Genomic DNA, 22337 nt, shown 5'->3' on the forward strand with positions numbered 1-22337 from the left:
TAGTAAACAGCTTAGTGGGTTTGGAAAGGCAGGAAATATATATATATATTATTTATAAATAACCAATTTTCTATAAGAGATACAGAGATCCACTAATTTTTAGCAACATTTTAATTTTAGGAATGGAACCTGTGTAGAAAATGGAAATCCTAAGAGAAAAGCAAGATGCATGGGAAACGAAGAGGGAGGCTTAGTGGAGAGTGCATTCGGGAAATGTGTGTCCAGATTAAAGATGAGACCTGGCAGAAACCAAGGGCGTGTAGGCTGGTTAATCACAGGACATTTTTTTTTTTCCCTGCCTGGGCTGATGATCAACATGTCAGGTCAGCCTTTGTCAAAAAGAATTATGACAGAGCTGTTGCCCAGGCTCATTCCAAGTATGTATCATTGTTACTCACCCAGTGAGTTGGGGTTGAACCAGAACTGGGGCAGAGTATGAAGCCACGCTTGGGTCATTGTCACCCGGAGTCTGTAAGGCAGCTGCACAGGAGCTCTGCATGAGCCCTTGGGACAGGCCAGTTCTGCCTAGTGCTGGCACAAATAAATGGCTGCTGCTCAGGGCTGCTGACTGACGGCATGCTGGTAGATGGGCAGAGCTTCCACCCTCTGACTATGATAAGCCTGTAGTGTGAGCCGAGCCGTCAGGGCTAAAATATAAGCCGTCTTCTGGCACTAGCGTAAAGAATTGGTTAGTATTCCGTATTCCGTGCAAAGCCACAGTGTAAGTGCTGCTTCTGCCAAAAGTCATTCCTATTTGGCTTGATGGAGTAAACTGCCATTAGCAGGCCCCTGCTCGTCTTCTACCCACCTGCACCTCCACCCCAGTCCCTTCTTCAGGCTCCTCTTGTAGACATCAGCGGTCATCAGTCCATTGTTGCGTATTAGCTATTACGCGCCCTGTTCAGTGGACAGTTGTCTTTTTCCGGGTGTGGTGCCTTGCAGATGTCTGTCTCTGTTCTGTCTTTATCGTGTTTAGGCAGCCATCTACCCAGCTACACATCCCCCATTCCTACCAGCCTCAAAAGATCTTGGGCTTCTTTTCGTGACAGGGCTCTCTGAAAATGTAACTTACGTAGTCCCACAGTAAATCACCTCTGCAGCAATTCGGTTCTAGATCTTTATTCTTACGTGCAACAAAAGCTACAGTGTTGTCACAGTTGGGGATGATTTATGAGGTATGAATTAGGCATAGACAGGTAGCTAGAATGGATGGAGTTGTTTGTCCAGCTGAAGAAGTCACATCTTACTCAGATGCCTCCATCCACCTGTGTGCAGTCTCTTCCCACTCTTGGCTTCACTATCTGGCACCCCACACTTCTCTTCTCCCTTCCCCATTTCATTATGTGTCCATCAAGGCCTAGTTCCACTCCTACTTAATACCGAGTATCAGCTAGATAACGTGCAAGTACTTTAGCCTATTAGCGCATAGTTAAGATTATGTCTTCAACTCAACCAGGCATGGGTTAAAATCCAGCTCAACCTAGCTGTGGGGCTTTAGTCAAGTAACTCGACCTCCCTATACTCATTTCCCCCATCTGTAAAATATAATAATACCCAGTTCACAAGGCTGTTGTTGATGGATCAAAGATCATTTGCTTATTGTGTATAGCACAGTTCAGGCACTATGGTGAGTGCTCAGGAGAGTGGACACACAGTTATTTATGATCTGGCTTCCTTTCCAGCCACCTTCCTAGTGCTTATATCCATTCCATTGAACTACAAGCTCCTTTTGAGCAGGAACCTGGCCCCTTCACTCTTAGAGCTTTGCGACATGCACATGTTTCAGTGCTCTCTAAGCATGGGAACAAATCCAATAAACCACATGGAACCATGCTGTGTCACACCTCTATGCTCTCATGTGCTGTCCCATCCCATCCTCACCTGGACCAGTTATCTCACAGTTGCTGGCCTGGATGAATTCAGGGTCCTCTGTGCTCCCTCCCCACCCCAAATGCAGATTTGACTGTCTCCCTCCTAAGTATACAGAAGCTCCTCACGGGCAGGGCTTGTTTACTTGACTCCATATTCACAACCCTTTGCACAGTGCCTGTCACACAGAGAGGAAATAAGCAAAATATGTTTACTGAATAAAGGCTGGAGGTAGGGCTGACTGTAAATAAAAAGAAAGACAAGAATGCGAGGAAAATGAAATCATTGAAAACTGGGGATTTGTTACTATGGTGATTTCTGATTAACTTTTACTTGAGAGGGGTGGGAGACTCTTCTTTGTTCTTATTATTGGTTTGTTGTTGTTGTTTTGTAACTTCCTCATCTCAGGCAACTCAGGAGAACAGCTATACCTAGCAATCCAAGGGAAGACTCAGAATTGGAGCCTCCCTGTGAGGAGGGGGAAGTGGGTCAAAAGCAGGTCGCAAATACCCGAGCTGGTTGTGCCATACCATAAGTTGTTCTTCACCGTAGCAGCAAAGGGAGGTGGAGGGCCGAGTTGGGTCTTCTGAGAACCATAGTATGAAAGAACGCTTCAAGCCATAGTGCAAACAATGAAATCAAAGCTGTAGGGTGTAGTAATGCGTAGGTCCTATCCCATCGTTAAAGCTTTCATAATATGCATGGTGCAGGCTCTGGTAGTAGCAGGGGGGATATCTGAGCGTTCGTAGCCAAACCTGACCACTTGGTCAGATCACTCAGTGAGTCCTCATGATTGATAACATTCATCTAGGGCTGTGGAGAGTCGAGAGCCGGGCTGTGCGTGTGCATAGACTCAGTTCTGCTCAAATGTGTACAGGAGGGCCCTGGGCTCCTTTAGGAGTGTTAGGCTTGGTATGACTCCTGAGAGCTCCTTGTTGAGGCCTTTCATTCAAGCGAGAAGGAAGCTGAGCTCCACGGCGTCAGGTGACAGGTTGTGCACCACGTGGCTACTCACAGCCTTCTCCCAGGCCATGCCACTGCCCCCAGACCTGCTCTAACCCAGGAGCCCGCTACTCCAGGACAGAAATGGCCTGGGGACTTAAGAGCCAGTCCTAAGCTGGATCACTGTAAAGAAAAGGACACTTAGGGGCGCCTGGGTCCCTCAGTCGGTTAGCCATCTGACTCTTGGTATTGGCTCAGGCCACGATCTTATGGTTTGTGGGTTCGGACCCCACATCGGGCTCCGTGCTCACACCACAGAGCCTGCTTGGGATCCTCTCTCTCCGTCTCTCTCTGTCCCTCCCCCGCTTGCTCTCTTCTCTTTCACAGAAAATAAATTTAAAAAAACAAAACAAAACATAAAGAGCACTTGCAGCCCTAGTGTGAACAATAATATAACGGTAGGACACAGCAATGCCCAGCTCCTATCACACTGTTAAATCTCGCAATCTTTGTTCTTTTCAAACAGAATAAAGAAAATGGCTAGGAGCAGGCATGCTTCTCAAGAGGAAGCATGGGGTAGTAGGAAGAGGATGTGATTGCCTTAGAAACGGATCCAGGTCCCACTGACTGGGTAACCCCGGGCAAGTTAACTTAAATTCTGCGCGCCTAAGATTCCTGAACTGTGAAATACCCTTTCAAGGTTGTTCTGAGGATTAAACGAAATACCATCTTTGAAGTGCCAAGCACAAAATAAGTTCTCAATAAATGGTAGCTGTTGTTACAATTTGTTACTGTCGTTATACTACTAAGCTATCTTAATACAAGTTTAACTATCAGTATCCAAGGAGGTCAGAAGCTCTTATTGGTTCTAGAGGCCATGGGGGAAAAGCCAAACAAGTGACCAGCAGAGCCATCCTTCACCTCTGTGTTAAATTTACTTTCTCCTTGTGTTAGAGAACAGGCTACCTGTTGTAACAAAAAGACCCCACTCACTCCTCTCTCCAAAAAACCAGTGGCTCACACAAGGTACACATTCATGCCTCTCCCGTGTTGGGTCAGAGATCAACACTCTAGGAAGAGTGAGCAGCTGTGCCCCACAAGACCATCTAGGGCCCAGGGTCCTCTGTCCTACAGTTCTGCCACTCCCTGTTGGGTTACCATCCTCCGTGTGGTTGAAGCCCATTCAGCAGCACACTATCCACTTTCCAACCCACAGGAGGTAGGAAGGAGAATGGAGAGCAGCCCACTCTCTTTTAAAGGCACGGGGGTTGAATATATCACATCCATTCTCAACCAGTTGGCCAGAATGAAAAATGGCCAGACCTAGCTGCAAGGGAGTCTGAAAGTGGTGTCTTCAGGTGCATAGCCATAGGCCCTGCCCGGGAGGAAGGGAGTGGATCCGGTGGCACAGTTAGCAGTCCGCCACACCCTTCACATGCCTCATCCTCCCACTACTCACTCTCAGTGATGTGGGTTTGGGCCTCGAGGTTGCAAGGCTGCGTCCCTTGCCCTTCAGGCCAAGGACAGCCCTATCTGATACCAGAATCTGCCGGGGGACAGTCAGCTGCTGTGCTCTCTTCTCTAAGGAGAAAACCTCAAGTCCAATTACTGTGCAAGACAACACGCTAAAAAATCATACTCTGCCTCATTCACATGTCAAGTGAAAACTCACTAGTGTTTACAAAATGTGTACTGGTATATAAACCACATCTTTGCGTTTCAGATTTGTTGACAGGATTTCTGTCTGGTGCCAAGTAGGTCGTCAACACGTGGTCTAGTAACACGTGTTCCTCCCACACAGAGTGGCCACAGTTTGTCATTCCAGATGCCATTTTTACATGCCGCTGGGGAAGGCATCACTGACGGCCTTCAGTGAGTTCCACGCTCTCTTCCTCTTGCTTACGGTATCTCCCTCCTTAATGTCCTTGCGTCTCTGCTGGCCCTCAGCTTGCATTCACAAGTGCAGAGCTCTTGTGAGGGCCTCTCTGACGTAGCCACCGCCTAGGCAGCCGACCTGGGCTCACCGGGGCTGAGGAAAGTGAGCTGAAGGGAAGGCGGAGACACTCATCACTCCCTTTCTGCGAGGAAGTGGTAGGGGGAGGCTGGCTAGAGGCAGCCGGCCTCTGTGTTCCCTTTGTTCCCATTATCACTGTCACTGTTGTTCCTTGTCCCAGTAAAGGCCACGGAGTTAGGGGCATGTTTTCTGAAGGCCTACTCTTATCAGCATTCACACCAAAACAGCTGCTGAGAAGCTTTGAAATTCTAAACCACTGCAAGGGATGCAAAAGTTATGGCTGCCAGTGTTACCGATTCCTCCTCCTCGCAACTTGAGAAAGTGCCAACATAAAGATCCAGGGGAGGGGCGGACGGGGTTTCATGTCAGTCTTCAAAGAAAAGACATCTGCCTCAGTGCCAAAAACACAATGCAAATGGCTTTACAACCAAATTCTCAGGGCAGTAGATTTTGATGGGCTCTGACTTCATAACCAGAGAAGTTCTCAGTGGAAAGGAGGTCTCGTGGGGACAGGAACACAAACAGGAGCTTGAGGGCAAAAAGAAGAAAGGCAAAATTTCCTTAGTCAAAGTCTATTCTGTTTCTTTAAAGGAATGGATAGATCTTCTGGACTGGAACTGGTGAATTCAAGGGAAAGAGAAGTCACTGTTTTCTGAAGGGATGAGGCCACATTTGCAGACTCATCTGGCAGGGAACCTCCACAGAGACTAGAAAGATTGGCAGAGAGGGTTTTTGTTTGGACTTGGAGAGCGAACCTCCTCAGCTTTCATTCTCCACATCGGTGGGCAGGGGGCATGGATGACGCCTGTTCACACAGCTGCTTTGTGCTAATGTGCTTTCTTGTGGCTCTGCCAGGTGACACCCTGACCCTTGGGCCCTGGGCCAGTTCAGCCCAGAAAGCCACTCTCTGCCACTGTGGCCCAGATGTGACACTGACTCTCCCGTTTCCTTTTGCCAGTTCACGAGAGGAAGCCCACATTTTTTATTTTTGTCTTCCTCTAGTTGTTTTAATGTAACAGGGCCAAGGAGAGTGGAAAGATGCTTGACCAAATACCGACATCAGAAAGAAGCATCTTTGTTGTGTCTTCTATGTTCCTGAAAAATTTTAGGTCGCATAAACCAGTGTTGGTTACTATTCTATGCCCTGCTTGGATTGTGCCAAATTCTAGGGACGCGGAATTCTAGTCAGAGCCAGAAGTCAGATCATCAAAATGGCCAGGCTGAATGTTCCAACAGAAAAGGGTAAGGGCAATGAGAAGAAAAGTGAGAGGGAAGTACAGAATTTTTCTGCCTGGTAACCTTGAGTAAGTCCCCTTGTCTCCACCAACAGCAAGCATCCAGAGAACAAAAATGCTTTGCCTCATTCTCCTCACCCCCTTAGCACCGTGCCAGTGTGTGGTCTTCAGGACCTTGCCCACAGAGAGGCCTTGCAGGGGCCTTAATAACCAGAGCTGGTGGGTTGTGTTCCAAGGTTGACTTGTTCAGAGCACTGTCATTCCGACTTCACTGGATTTCCCCAGGTACCTACCAGCTTGGAGCCTGAAGGTTCTCAAGAAGCCACTGATCCAGCCACCCCACTTCTGGTTCTTTTATCCCAGATTCTGCCACTTGCCACCTACGTGGTCCTCTGAGTTGATTGTAGGTTATGGCTCTGCTTAATCTGTGCCCTTAATGAGATTTCTGTGGCTGCCCATCAGTGTGCCTTCACTGCCCACTTCCCAGCCCCAACGTTATGAAAACCCACTCAGAAATCTCTGTCTTTTGGGTGACTTCCATCTTTTAAACCTCCCAGGAGGAGAGGTTACTTCTTAACAGATTTTAGAATCAGCCACTCTCTCTCCCTCTCTTAATTCTTCAGCTCACAAAGCGTGCCTCCTCAATGTGTGGTTGTGGTCAACTTACATACAAATTGAATCAGTGATTGATAAGGTTAAAGGGATCTTTCCTATTTGAAAAAAGTGACGTATTCTCGTAGAATGGTGCTTTCTCAGTACAGAAAAATCTGAGAACAAAAAAAAGAAAAGAAAAACAGAAGAGAGAACAGTCCCCTGCACACCACAAGCAAGCATCTTCGTCTTTCCTTCCAATTTCTTAGGCATTTATCATATAGTCACAATCATGTGATCTTTCTTAATATGATACAAGCATTTTTCCGTATTACTAATAATTTTCTGTAAACGTAAGTTCTCATTTCTGTTTTACTTTACATTATGACATGCCGTACAATTTACTTAGCCATTACCTTCTTGTTCAAGTTTTCTAACTTTTCAAATTATAAATACGTCATAGGACCTCTTCTCGTGTCATTTGTCAAAAAGCATCTCTTTAGCCCAGACTCACAAAGAGCAGGCCCATTTTTAAGGTTTCTGTAACAGTATTGTTGGATTGGTTTATGAAAAGGTTAAACACTAGCTTCTGGTCTTCAATCTGCAGTATATGAGAACAGGCATTCCAGGGGACCTTCATCACTACTGGGCAGACTTCCTTTTGAAATTTTTGTTAATTGAGAGGTGAAAGTATCTCGTTAATCTACCCTGTGCTGCTTTGATTACTCCTGAAGGGAACATTTTCTGTAAGTTTCACAAGCTCTTCTTCCTTTCTTTGAATTGCCAATTAACATGCTTTCCCATTTACCTAATCTTAGGGTCTTTCTTATCTATATAAATTCCTTACATATTAAAATATTAACCCAAGAGAATTGAAAGCATGTGTCCACACAGAAGCTTGTGCATGAATGTTCGTAACAGCATTATTCATATAGCCAAGAAGTGGAAACAGTCCAAATGTCCATCAGCCCACGATTGGTAAACAACCAGTGGAATATCCACACAGCAGAATAGTTTCAAGCCATAAAAAGGAGTGAAGTAACCGATTCATGCTACAAAGTGAATGGACGCTGAAAACGTTAACGCCAGGCAAAAGAAGCCAGTCACAAAAGGCCGCATATTATATGATTGCATTCCTATGGCAGATCCAAATAGGTAAATCCATAGAGAACTAAAATCATTGGTTGCCAAGGGTAAGGCTGAGAAGGAAATGAGGAATAACTGTTTAAGGAGTACAGGTTTCTTTGGAGGGGTAATGAGAATATTCTAGAAGTAGACAGCGGCAATGGTTTCCTTTGTAAGTATATTTAAAAATTTTTTTTTATTAATTACGTTTATTTTTTTTGAGAGGCAGAGAGAGACAGAGCATGAGTGGGGGTGGGGCAGAGAGAGAGAAAGGGAGACAGAATCCGAAGCAGGCTCCGGGCTCTGAGCTGTCAGCCCAGAGCCTGACGCAGGGCTCGAACCCACAAACTGTGAGATCATGACCTGAGCCGAAGTCATACGCTCAACCGACTGAGCCACCCGGGCGCCCCGATAAATATATTAAAAACCACTGAGCTGTACGCTTTAAGAGGGTGAATTTTATGGTATGTGAATGATGTATCAATAAAAATAAGATAAAATGTTAATAGTAACCACAAAGGAACTTTTTTTTCCCCTCCCAAAAAGGGTGGGAGAAGGTCTGAAAAACTTGACAATCTGTGTTCTAATTCTTTCTGAACCCTCTGGCGTAGACAGTTACAACATATCCTTATTTTTTTTTTATCACCATTGCACCCTTGTCTTAGCCCTGAGATCCAAAGTGAAGTGACTGTAAGAAGAAAATGTTCTTTCCTCCTTCTGGAGCCTTTCCACAGTTTGGTGTTAAAACCTCATTTGGCCATTTGGGTTTGGGAACGGCTCCAGCTTTTCGTTGACTGCAGTGTTAAATCTCACCATTGGGGTCTAATGCTTCCATTTCTTTTTAAAGTGTTTTTGAATCTCTGGGCGCGGGGGGATGGAAGGTTTTACAGAAAAGAAAAGAGAACATGCCGAAGGGGTGTGAGCCGCTGCTTCTCGTCTTGGGGGTCATTCGGACCAGACAGGCCGTAGGGGCGGTGGGGGAGGGGGCAGCCAGAAAATATTCTAGGTGCCAGGAAGGCGGTGTTTTTCCTAAAGTAATGTGATACTTGTGAGAATGCACAAATGATCATCCAACACCACCTCTTCTCATTTCCAAAGCAAAGCTTCGATCTGATTTTTAGATGGGCTCCTTCCTTCCTCCCACCGTTGCATGTTGCCCCATCCACCCTGTGTATGCTCCTGAGTTCACCTCAGTTTTCTCACCTCAAAGATGTGACATATTATTGCTCGTGTTTGGTGGGGGAGGCTCTCCCTCACGGTGCCACCAAGAGCAGAAATCTGTTATGTTGTGCTTGGAGGAGGCGTTGCATGTGCTCTGGTTATGCAGTAAATATGCTCCAGAAAGTTCTGCCTGTAAAGCAAATCATGTTTTGAATGCGGTAGGAAAGCTCACTTATAGCACGGAAACCGGTGTTCGCTCACTCCTCCATGGTGTATATAAACACTTGCCACATCTAGGAAGTAATCAGGAAACTAAGGGGAGCTTCAGTGCATTGGCTCAAACGTTCATTAAGAACCACCACCCCCAACACACACACACACACACACACACACACACACACACACACACACACACACCACCTGAAGGAAGCTGGTGACTCACCAGGCCTGGCATGGTCCCGGCACCCTCACAGAGTCCACAGTTTTGAGGCAGCGTGTGAATGTGGGGAATGTGGCCCAGTCTCTGATGTCAGGGCCCCCGTTAGTTACACCCATGAAGCTAGGTTCTGTAGAACCAGGGGGCCATTCCCACAGGCCTCTCCCTCTTCCCCTCCTTTTACCTCACACCCAAACCCTGGCATGGACCGGCCAGGAGTCCATGGGGCAGAAAGCAACTCTGATCTACAGGCTCCATGTGCCAGCCATGGGATCAGTCTGTCTAGCTTCAGATCCCATCTCCACCCCTAACCGAGCTGCGGGCAAAGTCTCGTAACCCTCTGTTCCTCCGTTGTAAAGTGAGGGGAAATAATACCTCTGTCTTAGGATTGTCATGAGAATTTAGTGAGATGGCATGTTCTAGTACATAGCATAGTACCTGGCTGGCAGGGAGCCCTCCTTTGATATTGGTCATCACTACCAACATTGGAGCCTTCATCTCAGTGGTGCCCATGCCACCAAAATATATACTAGCTTTCTTTTACTGTGTAACTATTACCACAAATGTAGCAGGTTAAACAGCCGCCATTTATTAACTCACAGTTCTGAGAGTGTGGGTATGGTGTGGCTGACCTCTCTGCTCCCAAAGCTGTGTTGGCCAACAATATTCTGGAGTCTTGACTAGGGAAGAATCTATCTTCAGGTCCTTGTAGTTTTAAGACTGAGGTTCCCATTTCTTTGCTTTCTGCCAAGTGGGGACTGTTCTCAGCTCCTAAAGGCCACTCGTGTTTCTGGCCACATAGCCCCCTCTATTTGCAAAGCCAGCATTGGAGAACATCCCTTCCCTGGAATGCCTCTTACACTTTGTATCTACTTCTCCAGAGAGAGCCCAGTCCTTTTCAAGGGCTCACTTGATGAGGTCAAATCCACGTGGGATAATTACTCTTTGTTAAAGTCAACCATGCCAAATAAAGTAGACCAATCTTTAGACTTTCAAGGGATTTGTTTTCTCTATGGAGAATGTAGCAAGATACCTCAGGTTGATTCTTGTGGGTGTTTCCAATTTGAAAAGGATCAAGAACCCCCTGTCATGAATCTTCTATCCAGAAGTCATTTCCAGTGCTTTCTGCCACATCTTCTCCTTTTGCCTCATGTTATTATTGTTGACCAGAAAAGGATGGTTGCTCATTAAACTATAGTTGTTGCTGTGTTCCCAGAGAAGTGTATGAGACTGTGCAGTTGATCTACAATGCAGCTTTGAGTTCTTTTTCAGCTGTCCCCATCTCCATTGCTTGTTTGGTTTCTAGGTGCCCTTCCTTGTTCCTTCGCTTGTGTTATGATTTTCACCCAGGCAAAGTGGAGACCAGCTATAGGGACGGTGAGGGATACCACCAGGAGACATGCCACCTGAAAGTACAGGCCAGTGTGGCTCCACCTGTCACTCTTCAAAGTCAGGGTATCAACAGCAAGGATGGACTTCTGCCTCAGGGCTCTCACTTCTCCACATCCACCAGGGTTGGTTTCTGGTGCAAAAGTGCTCAAATTGCTGAAATTAAAATGGTTGTTATTTTCACCTCTCTTCCTCCTGCCATCTCTCCTCTGCCTTCAAGTTTATGTGTCTCAAGAGAAGGTAATTTGTGGGGCGCCTGGGTGGCTCAGTTGGTTAAGCATCTGACTTCAGCTCAGGTCATGATCTTGTGGTCCATGAGTTCAAGCCCTGCATCAGGCTGTGTGCTGACAGCTGAGAACCTGGTGCCTGCTTTGGATTCTCTGTCTCTCTTCCTGCCTCTCTCTGCCTGTCTGTCTGTCTGTCTCTCTCTCTCTCTCAAAAATAAATAAACATTTAAAATTTTTTTTAAAAAAGAGAAGGTAATTTGCTTTTGCAGACAACTGCCAGTAGCCTATTCCCCTTTTTGGTATGTAGCTCTCGTACACACCAGAAATCTTCTCAGAAGTCCTGAGTATACAAGTGTTGCTTTATTGGTTGGCATACAAGGAAGTGTGAGCTTATCTGTGTTTAACGTGCATTTAGCAAACCAGACTATGGTCTGTGGCATCAGTGAAGGGAATAGATGTTCAACCGGACTCATTCTGGATCAAAGCAGCCTATGCCCAGAGTAGTGGATAGATTCCATCTTTTATGGCGGCTTCAGTCAATCACCCAAGGGCTATATGGAGAAGGATTCTGAGGCCACATGTGGCATAGCACCAGAAAGTGCTGTGATCAGTTGACAATGTCTGCCAGACTCACACGAACAGGGTGTGACGATCCTTGGATTCTCTCTTCGGCAACTCTTTCCTGAGTTGCGTAATGCCGTTGGCGCATACAAGATCCACAGGACTCAGGAAATTTTATGTAAATCGGGTTTTACTTGCATAATAGAAACAGAGCCCTTTAGTTTTGCCAAAGGATTGAAGAATGGCAGGAGTTAGGGGGGCGCAGGGGGTGGGCAGCTTCACGGCTACAATCCAGACACCTCGACCACAGTCATAGGATCTTACTGGTCAGAGTTCGTCAGTCAGTTTTGTCTAGGTATACAACACGCAGAGAATGATGGTCATGAGTTCATAGTATATGATTTACTTATCAGAGTAACTCCAGGGCCCCACTTTTGGGATGGCAGTATTCAGCGTTTCCCAGTGTCCCACAGATCTAGGGCAAGTCTGTTAGTACGCTATATGTTCATAATGGACCTACAGCCTTGGCCGTTGGCCATAAATGCCACACCACAGAACTGTATATGTGGAGAGGATGTTTTTATTTTAACTCGAATGCTCAGAGGTTTGCCTTGTGGCAAGGAGCCTGAAGTCATATTGAGTACGGCTCATGGAGCACCTTCTGACTCTTCCATCAGGAGATGGTTGGTCTGACTGCCCCAAGTGGGAGGAAGAAAACCACAAGTTCTTACAAAAATATTTTCATTGCAATTAACTTTTAATGTCTTGAGCCTGCATTTACCGACTTACTTTGGTTTCTTCATGTCTGTCAGTGAAAGGAAGAGAGTAAGCAAGATCTGTGCAGAAACATTTCCTACTCAAAATTGCACATACATGAAGTGGTAACAGAGCTGCCCGTTCTACAAAAAAGAATCGTTTTCTTCCAAATGATTTTTGACTGAGTGTTGCTTTTTAGCATTCTAACCATTTAACAAATATTTATTGAGCTCCTGCAGCGTGCCAGGCACTGTTCTGGACCCTGGGGATGTAATAACAAAACCAAACCGAAGAGTATCCCTGCCTGCAAGGAGCTTACTGTTTGTTTCCTTTCGTTATTTCATAGAGTTATATGGACGGTATTAGTTGTTTATTACAGTGGTAATACCTTTTCTTAGTGGATTTTGAAAGATTGGTTTTTTCCTTAGTCCTGTTTTCAGTGGGGTTCTGATGTAGCGTTTTGTTTTGTTGGAGTTGGAAGAGTAGTTTGTAATGGGAGTTCTCATTGGTTCTAGCTTCTTTTCTCTATCCCAAGGAGTAAGCTTCTAGAGAAGAATCAGCATTTCGTGTCAGTTTTTTAAATGGCTTCCTTCTACTTAGAGTGCCTATCATTCTGGATTGCATGCCGATCACACACATGTAAGGGAAACAGCTGTTATGCTGTTTCAAAGATATAGATATAAGTTCTTTCTCCTTCATAAGGCAGGATTTCTTGACCTTGATGCTGTTAACATCTGGGGCCAGTTAATTCTTTGCTATTGGAGGCTGTCCTGTTCATTGTAGAATGTTTATCAGCAGCATTCTTGGCCTCTACCGACTGGGTACCAGTAGTACCTCTTATCCCTGAGTTGTAACAACCGAAAATGTCTGTGGACATTGCCTAATATGTCCCTTGGAGAGTAAAGGGGGTGGGGTGAAGGGAGTGAAGTCACCCCCGGCTGAGAACCACTGGTGTAAATGATGTGCTTCTGTGATTCAGGTCTTACATCTTCTAATTATAGTAGATCATTGAAATCCCTGAAAAAGGCGCCTGGAACAAGAACTGTCTTCTGTCTCACCTTTGAACTTTCTGCCATGAAAGAGTTAATATAAAGCGAGCAAGATATTTATCAATCTTATGAAGCAATAGCAAAAACAAACGATGAAATTCCTTCCATAAATCATGCCTCGGACAGCGTTTGCATTTCCTATTGGAAATTTGTTAAAATTGCATTCATCTACCATAAGTTAGCGTGTTGGACACAGTACACTGTAAGTTCATCTCGAATGATTTACGTGTAAATGTGTTCCAGATTTGGTGATCTCAGCTCAAGCAGTAGGCGGCTCATTTCCAGACGTTTCCATTCTCAGGAACTGACACTGAATTCAACTGAATTCATTGAATTCAATAGGTATTTATTGAAATGTGTAATGTGAGAGGACATTAGAGCAGTCTGATGCTGCTTTCATGACCCTGTTCCCCAGAAAAGCAGTGTTCAGAACAGTGCCCCCCTCCACCCCCCACGCCCCTCCCAAGAGTCTATATCTGATGTGGCACTCCCCACTTTGGATTGCAAGATACTAAGAAAAACTGGCTCTTTCATTCTCCTCCACTACTTCAAGTCCCTTCCATTCCTGTACCAGCTTTGCCCTCCCCAGTGAACACGTGTAATTACACATGATGCCAATGTGTTTCTTATTTGAGCCTTTGGTTTCATATGGGCCACTTTTCAGAGTTGTGGCAGGGCCATCCATTGCATGTTGTACTTACCCCCATCAACTTGACAGGGTATTATAGTCCAAAGTAGGACCATTCAACCAACTTAACCTTGTATTTCTGAATGCTCCTTACTTGTCACACATGCCAATAGATTCAGAACTTCAAGGTCAAGTGCCAGTGTAGGCCACTGAGAGAAGGGTTGGTCTTGATGCAGAGAGAAAGGGTGAAAGAGAAACATACTGGACTGGAGAATCTTCACTCATTTGATTGCTGTTTATTGAAGACCTACCACGTGTCAGGCACTGCATTATAGCTATGACAAAAATGGACAGGGCCCTGCTTTGGTGGAACCCACAGTCCACTGGGCAATGAGACAGGTGGACAGACCATGTTCCAATATGGCGCAAGAGGTGCCATGATGGGGGAAATCAGGATGCCGTGGAAGCACTTAGGAAGAGCATCACCCCAGATGTGGAGGGTGGGTACGGGGGTCAGAGAAGGCTTTGCAGAGGAAGCGGTCTCACCTGGAACATGAAGGATCTGTTGCACATAAGGAAAGAATGTTCAAGGCCATGTTCCAAGGTCTGAAGGAGAGCAGAAGAAATGGAACCTTTAAGGAACTGAGAAGTTTGGCATGTTTAAGATAGTAGGGCATGAGACAGGGAGAGTAAGAAGTAAAAAGGAAGCAAATCAAGTTGCTTCTCAGGATTCTGACTTGAGCAAGTCAGTCACTGGTGGTGTGTGTCTGAGATGAGCACAGGAGAAGTAGATTTGGAGGAGTGTGGGATAACGGCAACTTGAGTTTTTAATCTACCACTAAGTCTCAAACATGGGATTGATTTTTTTTAATATTTGAAAGATGTCAAAAGCTAATGGAAATTGGAAAAGTTAATTAGCAGCTGTAAATGATTTTGTTACTGTAGGCTATGATGACATCCTGCAAATATACTCGGACCTCTTAGTTACTGCCAATTTTCTTTTTCATCCGGCAACTATTTCTTAATTTTGATACATATCACTCTTCCTGCTTAAAATTTACCAAGTGTGTGTCTCAAGAATTGGTACCCGTGAGGGAAGAGGTATGATGAGCTGTTGTAGGAGCTGTGTTCTGGCTTTCCCAGCACTCCTCCCTGCTCTTCCTTAGATTTTTTTTTGGGCCATGATATAGGTTTTCATTCTAATATTGCAAAAGCTCACTTTATAGAGTGTACACTATTCTTTTAGGTGACTAAAGAAAAGCATAAGAAGTAGTATTAGATTATCTTTAGGCAGGTATGTAGTGTTACAGAATTTTAAGGGGTGTAGACCTCATTTGAGGGAGTTGCTGCCTCGTGACCATACTCTGGGTGGATCCCATCACCCAGAGCACATGGGGGAACAAATGTGGTTGTCAGGGGCACCGAGATTGCTTCTAACCATAAAGTCTAGCCACTGCTTTTCTTCTTGTCCCTTACAGGCCTGAAGCATCCAAGGATGAGCCTTATAAATGATTCCTCTTTAATCCAACCACCCAGCAACTAAGGAGCATCCAAGTTCACATGCCTCCTTTTTGTTTCCGGCAGGAATTTAGATAATGGGCTGTGTGCAATGTAAGGATAAAGAAGCAACAAAACTGACGGAGGAGAGGGATGGCAGCCTGAACCAGAGCTCCGGGTACCGCTATGGCACAGACCCCACTCCTCAGCACTACCCCAGCTTCGGCGTGACCTCCATCCCGAACTACAACAACTTCCATGCAGCCGGGGGCCAAGGACTCACTGTCTTTGGGGGTGTGAACTCTTCATCTCACACTGGGACCTTGCGTACCAGGGGAGGAACGGGTAAGAATCGAGCTGTTCTTAATTCTTTTGACAATTGAACATCTGTGTTCCCGTCAGCTCCCTTTGACTAAGGACTTAGCGTTAAGTTTTTCATCAGTCTCCACCCACCTGCTGCCAGATGAGGGGCTGGAAAACCGAAAAAAAAAAAAAAACAAAAACAAAAAACACACAAAGAACATAAGGCTTGATGGGCAAATGAAAATGCTGGCCACAGTGGTATGAGGTGACCCCCAAGTGCTGCTCTGTGCGGATCCTGCGTGGGTTAGGAGGTACAGCTTCCACTGAGGTACTCTCTGCCAACCAGTGGTCTCAAGCTTGGCTGGCTGACTCGGAATGACGAGCAGCTTTTCAAAATACTGAGTCCCAGCCAAGATCTTTTGAATCAGAAGCTCCAGGACTAGATCTGAGTGTGTATTTTGAGTTCTCCAGATATCAATGCACTCCTTCCTGCCAAAGCCCAGTTAGGAGCCACTTTGCATGGGTAGAACCTTCTCCCTCTCATCTTCCTGATCGTCAGCCTGCCTGTCACCTCCCAGCTAGTGGGAACATTTGGCAGCATTAGTTTTTGGCCATTGATCTTCGTTAATTCTTTCTGACCTTCCCACCACCTTCCATATGACTGAGTTTACCAACCCTCAATTGTATCATGTATCTTGGGGCGCCAAATCTTGGGGCTCCTGGGTGGCTCAGTCACTTGAGCGTCCAACTCTTGATTTTTGCTCAGGTCATGATCCCAGGGTCGTGGGATCGAGCCCTGCATCAGGCTCTGTGCTTGAAATTCTCTCTCTGTCTCTCTCTCTCTGTCTTTGCCCCCTCCCCTGCTTGCGTGCTCTGTCTCTCTCTCTCTCTCTCAAACTAAAAAAAAAATTTTTTAAATAAAATCTTATGTATCCTTAAGGGATCCTTTTCATTTTTTTTTTTAAGTTTCCTTCTCTTTCCCACCACAAGACTCTGTTTTACTGCCATGTACATTTGCTGACTTAGCTAATACTTTGTAAAATGTCTGGCATACGTTCTCAGACATATGTTTTGCAAAATATTTGTAAGTTATCTCATGCATCCTTAGCCTTCCAAATCTTCTCCCAGCATGTGAATCATGGTAACTAGATATTAGACATTATTCTAAAATTGTTCTGTTTATTGCAAAAGTTTAAGGAGATATACATCAACCATTATGCTTTTGGCTTATTTGGGAAGCCATGTCTTACATAAGGACCCACTGTGCCTTTTTACCTGGGGAGTTGGCACTACTGAGGCATTAGCAGGGATTTTTTTTTTTTTTCCTCTGCATGCAACAAGGCAGTGTAGTTATATCCAGGGGACCTGACCCAGAGCCTTGGGCATTATAGCATTGTGTTGTAAGGGATCCAGCTTTCTTTTAAGGTAGGCTTTGCATGAGTGAATCAATGTTAGCACACTCACCCATCCTTCCTACCTTCCCGGAAGGTACCTGGAAAGAAGGGAGGAAGGAAAGAGGCATTCTATGGAAGTCTGTCTCTGAGGATGCAGGAGCAAAAAAAAAGGGGGGGGGGAGGGCCAAAAATGCACCGACACACACTTCCTGTGCCTGCTGAGTTCTTTGCCAACCAGACTGAATTCTACTGACACAGACATTGACCTTGTTCATTCATGAATGCTGGGTACGAATCCGTGTGCCTGCAGGTATCATTCATAAAGTCACTGGAGGGGATACTTGGCATTAAACATGGGAGTCTATACTATCGTCAGGGACAATATATATCAGAGACCACCTTATAAAATTTCAGAGTTCAAACATGGCACTCCCAAATGTTGGTAGATTTTTCTGCCTTGTATTATTTTTTTTTTAAGTTTATTTATTTATTTTGAGAGAAGGGAGGAGCAGAAGGAGGGAGGGACAGAATCCCAAGCAGGCTCCGCACTATCAGCCAGGAGCCCAACGTGGGGCTCTCGGGCTCGAACTCATGAACCGTGAGATCATGACCTGAGCCAAAATCAAGAGTCGGGCACTCAACCTAACTGAGCCACCCAGCTTCCCACCACCCCACCCCACCACCTTGTATTATTTGGCTTTCTTACATGTGCAGGTCTGTCTCTCCACCACTGCTTTTAGTGCTTTAGTGTCTGTGTGCCCCGGTGACCTCCTTTGACTCTCCCCTCCACCCTTAGAAGATAAAAGTCCCAGTGAGAATTTGCAGGCTGATGCAGGGAGAGAGAGGGAGAATGGAAGTATCCATCCTCCTGTGCCTTGTCTTCCACACAATGGAGCTTGGGTTTGTTTTCAAATTATGTAACAAAAGGAATCTGTTAACGGAGTGTTCAGTGAGAACAGGCATGACCTACAGGCTTCCACTTCTTTGTTTTAAGCCAGTCTTCTCTTCCAACCTTTCAAAGAAATCTAAAGTTGCCAAACGAGCCCTGCTGCCGTGCATGGTCAGACCTTCTGAATACCAGTTCTCCTACTGGGAAACCCCACTTGGGATGAGGTGGAAAGACAAGCCCCCACCTCCTTCTCTGGTTTTTGAGTGGTCCCACAGGCACATCTGTTCCCTTGGAACTACAGACACAGCAAAATGGCAGCTTGGTGAAGAATGGAATCCATGTTGTGCATTCTTTAGACCATATCAGGTACTTTGAAGTGTGTGGACAGCAAAGTAAGAGACCAAAGAGCAGAGAAATGGGATGTATTAGTTAACGATTGCTGCATATTACCACGAACTTAGCAGCTTTAAAACAATACATACTTACGGTCTCACAATTCCTGTGGGTCAGAAATCCAGGAATGACTTAACTGGGTCCTCTATTTCAGAATCTCTCACCAGCTGCGATCAAGGTGTGTTGGCTGGGCTTTAGTCATCTCACAGTCCAACTAAGAAGGATCTGCTGCCAAGCTCATGTGGTGTTGGCAGGACTCAGTTCCTCGTTGGCTGTTGGCCAGAGGCCACCCTCAGTTCTTTGTCGTGTGTGCCTCTCCGACATGGCAGCTTGCTTCATCAAAGTGTTCAAGCCAAAATGGCAGTTCAGAGAGTGGCTAGAAGACAGAAGTCACAATCTTTGGAAGCCTAATCACCTATGGGACGTCCCATCACCTTTGCCATGTTCTCTCAGTTAGAAGCAAGTCACTAGGTTCTTCCGCACTCAAGGCAGGGGGATGACACAAGGCCATGGATACCAGGAGGCGGGAATCACTGAGGATGCTATCTTAGAATTCTGCTTACTATGTGAAGGAGGTCCTAGGCCAAATGGGATGCTGGCCATTTCTTACTATTGATAGCAGACTTCTGCAAAGCAGAAAAGGCCTCTGTGGGGAGTCCACCAGATGAGAAGACCTAGGGCGGGCATGAGGAAGGGTAAGTACTATAGGTCAATGCAAGGATAGGCAAATTTGTGATAGGAGAGAGGGAGTGCCCAGAGCAATAGCAGATACCGAGAGCAAGAAGACATCCTCTAACTGGGGTGAACATTTCTGGACAGGGTCTTCTCAATCCCAGGTTGAGGAAGGAGTTTCCTATCTCATTCTATATTACTGTTACACCATGGGAAAAGAGTGATCTGTTCCTGGGCTCCTGAGAGGAGGAGAATTTGTGTCAGATAAAAGGTGTCTGTAACTGCTGCAGACCTCTGCAAATGTGAACCATACCACCACTGCTGCCCCTTCGCTGTGGACATGACATTAATATGTGTCTTTTCCCGAGGACTCATTCAGAGGCGCATAGAGAAAAGTGCACCTTCAACTCTAGGTTTTAGTCGGATCGAGTAATGCTTCCCCTACAAAGACCAAGGCATACATTCAGCCCCGCAACTCTGGTTTCACACGTGAATTACATCACCGCATCCTGTTATCAGTGCCGATTAGATGTAGGTTTTGAGAATGAGACTTCAGTGAAGATTTAATTTCTTGGAATTACTTTCCCCTTGTGTAATAATCTCTCCCCTTTTGATTTCGTGTTGTCAGGAGTGACCCTGTTTGTAGCCCTTTATGACTATGAAGCACGGACGGAAGATGACCTGAGTTTTCACAAAGGAGAAAAATTCCAAATATTGAACAGCTCGTAAGTTTGGAGAGGGAAGGGGAAATATGCGTGTCTTTCAGGTTGGGAAGGAATACTTGTGTTACCAGTCTGTGCCTTTTCAGTACCCGAAATGCTAAAAGAGCACTTGCTAAATTCATTGATTTGTGGCAATGTAACTTAAGAAATGAAGGGTAGACGAACCAGGACAGTATTTTATGGCTCTGGGGTCCAAGGAGCTTTTTGGAGGATACCGTAGTAGCAGAGTTGGTGTTTAGGGTTTAAAGGTTGGCCAAGATCCAGTATCGCCCTCTACAGGGCTGCATCCTCACACGATTGGCACAAAGCTTGGCTGGCCGTTCGCATTACCCTCTCTCTGCCTTGAGGGTTTTTTGGTTTTTGGTTTTTGGGTTTGTTTTTTTTTGTTTTTTTTTTGCATCTTACAAGTTGCGCTAGCCGAGCCCTCACTCACGGCTGGCAACAAGTCCCTTCTGTTTTCAAAACTGCTAAATGCTCCGATTGGAGAAGCCTGTGGAGGCGTCTCCCCATAGTGAAAATTTGCGAGTGACTGAAATCTTTGTGAGATGGGAAGGAGAAGCTATTTCGCCCACTTGTGAATGGCTGCAATGTGTGCATTTTAAATGTGACCAGTAAGAGCAATAGTTAAACAGACAGTGGGGAAATGTCAAGGGTAAGAGTCACTCACTTTTCAAATTCTACGTTTAATACTTCCACTAAGAAGAGTAACTATAGGTCTATGTGGCATCATATATAGGGAAACATATTTCCCTGTAGTTTTTATGTTTAATGTTTATTTTGAGTGGGGGGAGGAACAGAGAGAGAGGGAGACAGAATCTGGAGCAGGCTCCAGGCTCTGAGCTGTCAGCACAGAGCCAGACACAGGGCTCAAACCCACAAACTGTGAGATCATGACCTGAGCCGAAGTCAGACGCTTAACCGACTGAGCCACCCATGCTCCCTTTCCCTGTAGTTTTTCAATATTGCCTCTATTAGGTTAAGGCAGTGTGCCTGCCAGAAAACTTCAGGCTTCGAAGAAAATGGTGGTGTGGTGGTGGGGGTGCCTGGCTGGCACAGTCAGTAGAGCGTGTGACTCGATCTTGGGGTGGTGAGTTCGAGCCCCACATTGGGCATAGAGTTTACTTTAAAATAAATAAATAGATAGATAGATAGGAGAAGGAGAAAAAGGTAGCATGACGTCAGCAAGTCACTGTACCTCAAGTTTTCGTTGTGAGTGCTCCCAAGTGACTGGGGGAGATCACCACTCCAGGGATGAGGGCCCACCAGCACGTTCTCCTGCGTCTCCAGGGCCACGTGCTCTGGACTGTGTCCCCTGAGCAAACTGTGACGGCAGAAGGATCAGCATGCCTGGCTCTTTGTCTTTCCTGAGAGTTCGAGCGAAAGGAGCAGGAGGTGGGCCAGTGCAACCATGTCCCAGAAAAGAGAAGCAGTCCTTGTAACAGGAAATTCCCTTAGGCATCAAAACCGCCCCCAACTCTCAGAATTCGCCACCCTTCAAGAAGGGCAGGAGCTGGATCCTTCCCACCGGGGGCCGGTAACTCTTCCGGACATGAGAAGACAGGGTCTATATAGTAGCCACGGGTTGTTGGGGTTTCTTTTAATTATCATTTGTATTGTCATCATTAATGGGTGTGGGTAGGTTTTTGGTTTTTTTTAACCATTCCAATACATGCAGAAAATTCCACATAGTGGAAGTGTGTGTGGTAGTGGTCACACAACAATGTGAATGTCCTTGGTGCTGCTCAACTTCACACTTAAAAATGGTGGAAATGGTAAATTTTGCTATGCATGTTTTACCACAGTGTTTTAAAAGCGTATAGTTTGCTGTATTTTCGCAAACTGTATGTGCCTGTGCAGCCACCGCCCAATTCAAGAAGAACATTACCTGCCCCCTGCAAGCCCCGCCCCCCTCATAGCCACAGGAGTTTTTTTTAAATAGCACACAGTTGCCATCTGTTGAAGGCTCCTGTGTGCCAGCCATGAGCAGTTGTCTGAGCTGTGTCTCACGGTCCTCATTTGACACACGAGGAGCTGGGGGGCTCAAGTCCGGGAGTTGCCCAGGTGCACAGCAGAGCGAGCAGGCAGCTGAGCCAGGGGTGACATGTGGCGATGGCATCCTGAGTACAGTGTCAGGTTTGGTCGTGGAAAGGCCCAGAGACGCCACCCAGAGGGGACCGAACCTTTCCAGATACGTGAAGGTTGGGAAGGCTGGCTGCGAGGTGGGGAGAAGGGAATTTGGCTTTGATCTCTTCCGATTTATAGGAGGATTCCTCATTGCTAGTTGGATTCTCAGATGAAGCCTTCTTGTCAGAGTCTACTTAGTGTGAATTCTGAAATACCCACCACTTCCCGTCCCCATTCTGTGTAATGTTCCCTCAGTCCCGAAGTTGGCCAGAACTGTTAACCAACCTGTAAAAGGTGAGAACTAAGGAGGAGTAGGCAGGACCACACACAGCTCTTCCTCTGCAGGTTTTCTCCACACTG

At 45.9% G+C, this 22337-nt stretch overlaps 1 protein-coding gene across 5 annotated transcripts in view; it reads left to right on the top strand.

Annotated features, from left to right (window-relative positions):
* FYN (FYN proto-oncogene, Src family tyrosine kinase) overlaps nucleotides 1-22337 on the top strand; it is a 214260-nt gene that overhangs the window by 140450 nt on the left and 51473 nt on the right. For all 5 annotated transcript variants that reach the window (XM_047102530.1, XM_047102533.1, XM_047102534.1 and 2 more), the window contains 2 exons: nucleotides 15568-15825; nucleotides 19760-19856. In XM_047102530.1, coding sequence (XP_046958486.1) covers nucleotides 15579-15825; nucleotides 19760-19856 — 344 coding nt within the window. In that variant the 5' untranslated portion in view covers nucleotides 15568-15578. The remainder of the gene's footprint in view (nucleotides 1-15567; nucleotides 15826-19759; nucleotides 19857-22337) is intronic.

Source organism: Lynx rufus, unplaced genomic scaffold, assembly GCF_022079265.1.
Source record: "Lynx rufus isolate CCGP_SWC_20201006 ecotype Redwood Valley unplaced genomic scaffold, mLynRuf1.p SCAF_6, whole genome shotgun sequence".
NCBI lineage: Eukaryota > Metazoa > Chordata > Mammalia > Carnivora > Felidae > Lynx > Lynx rufus.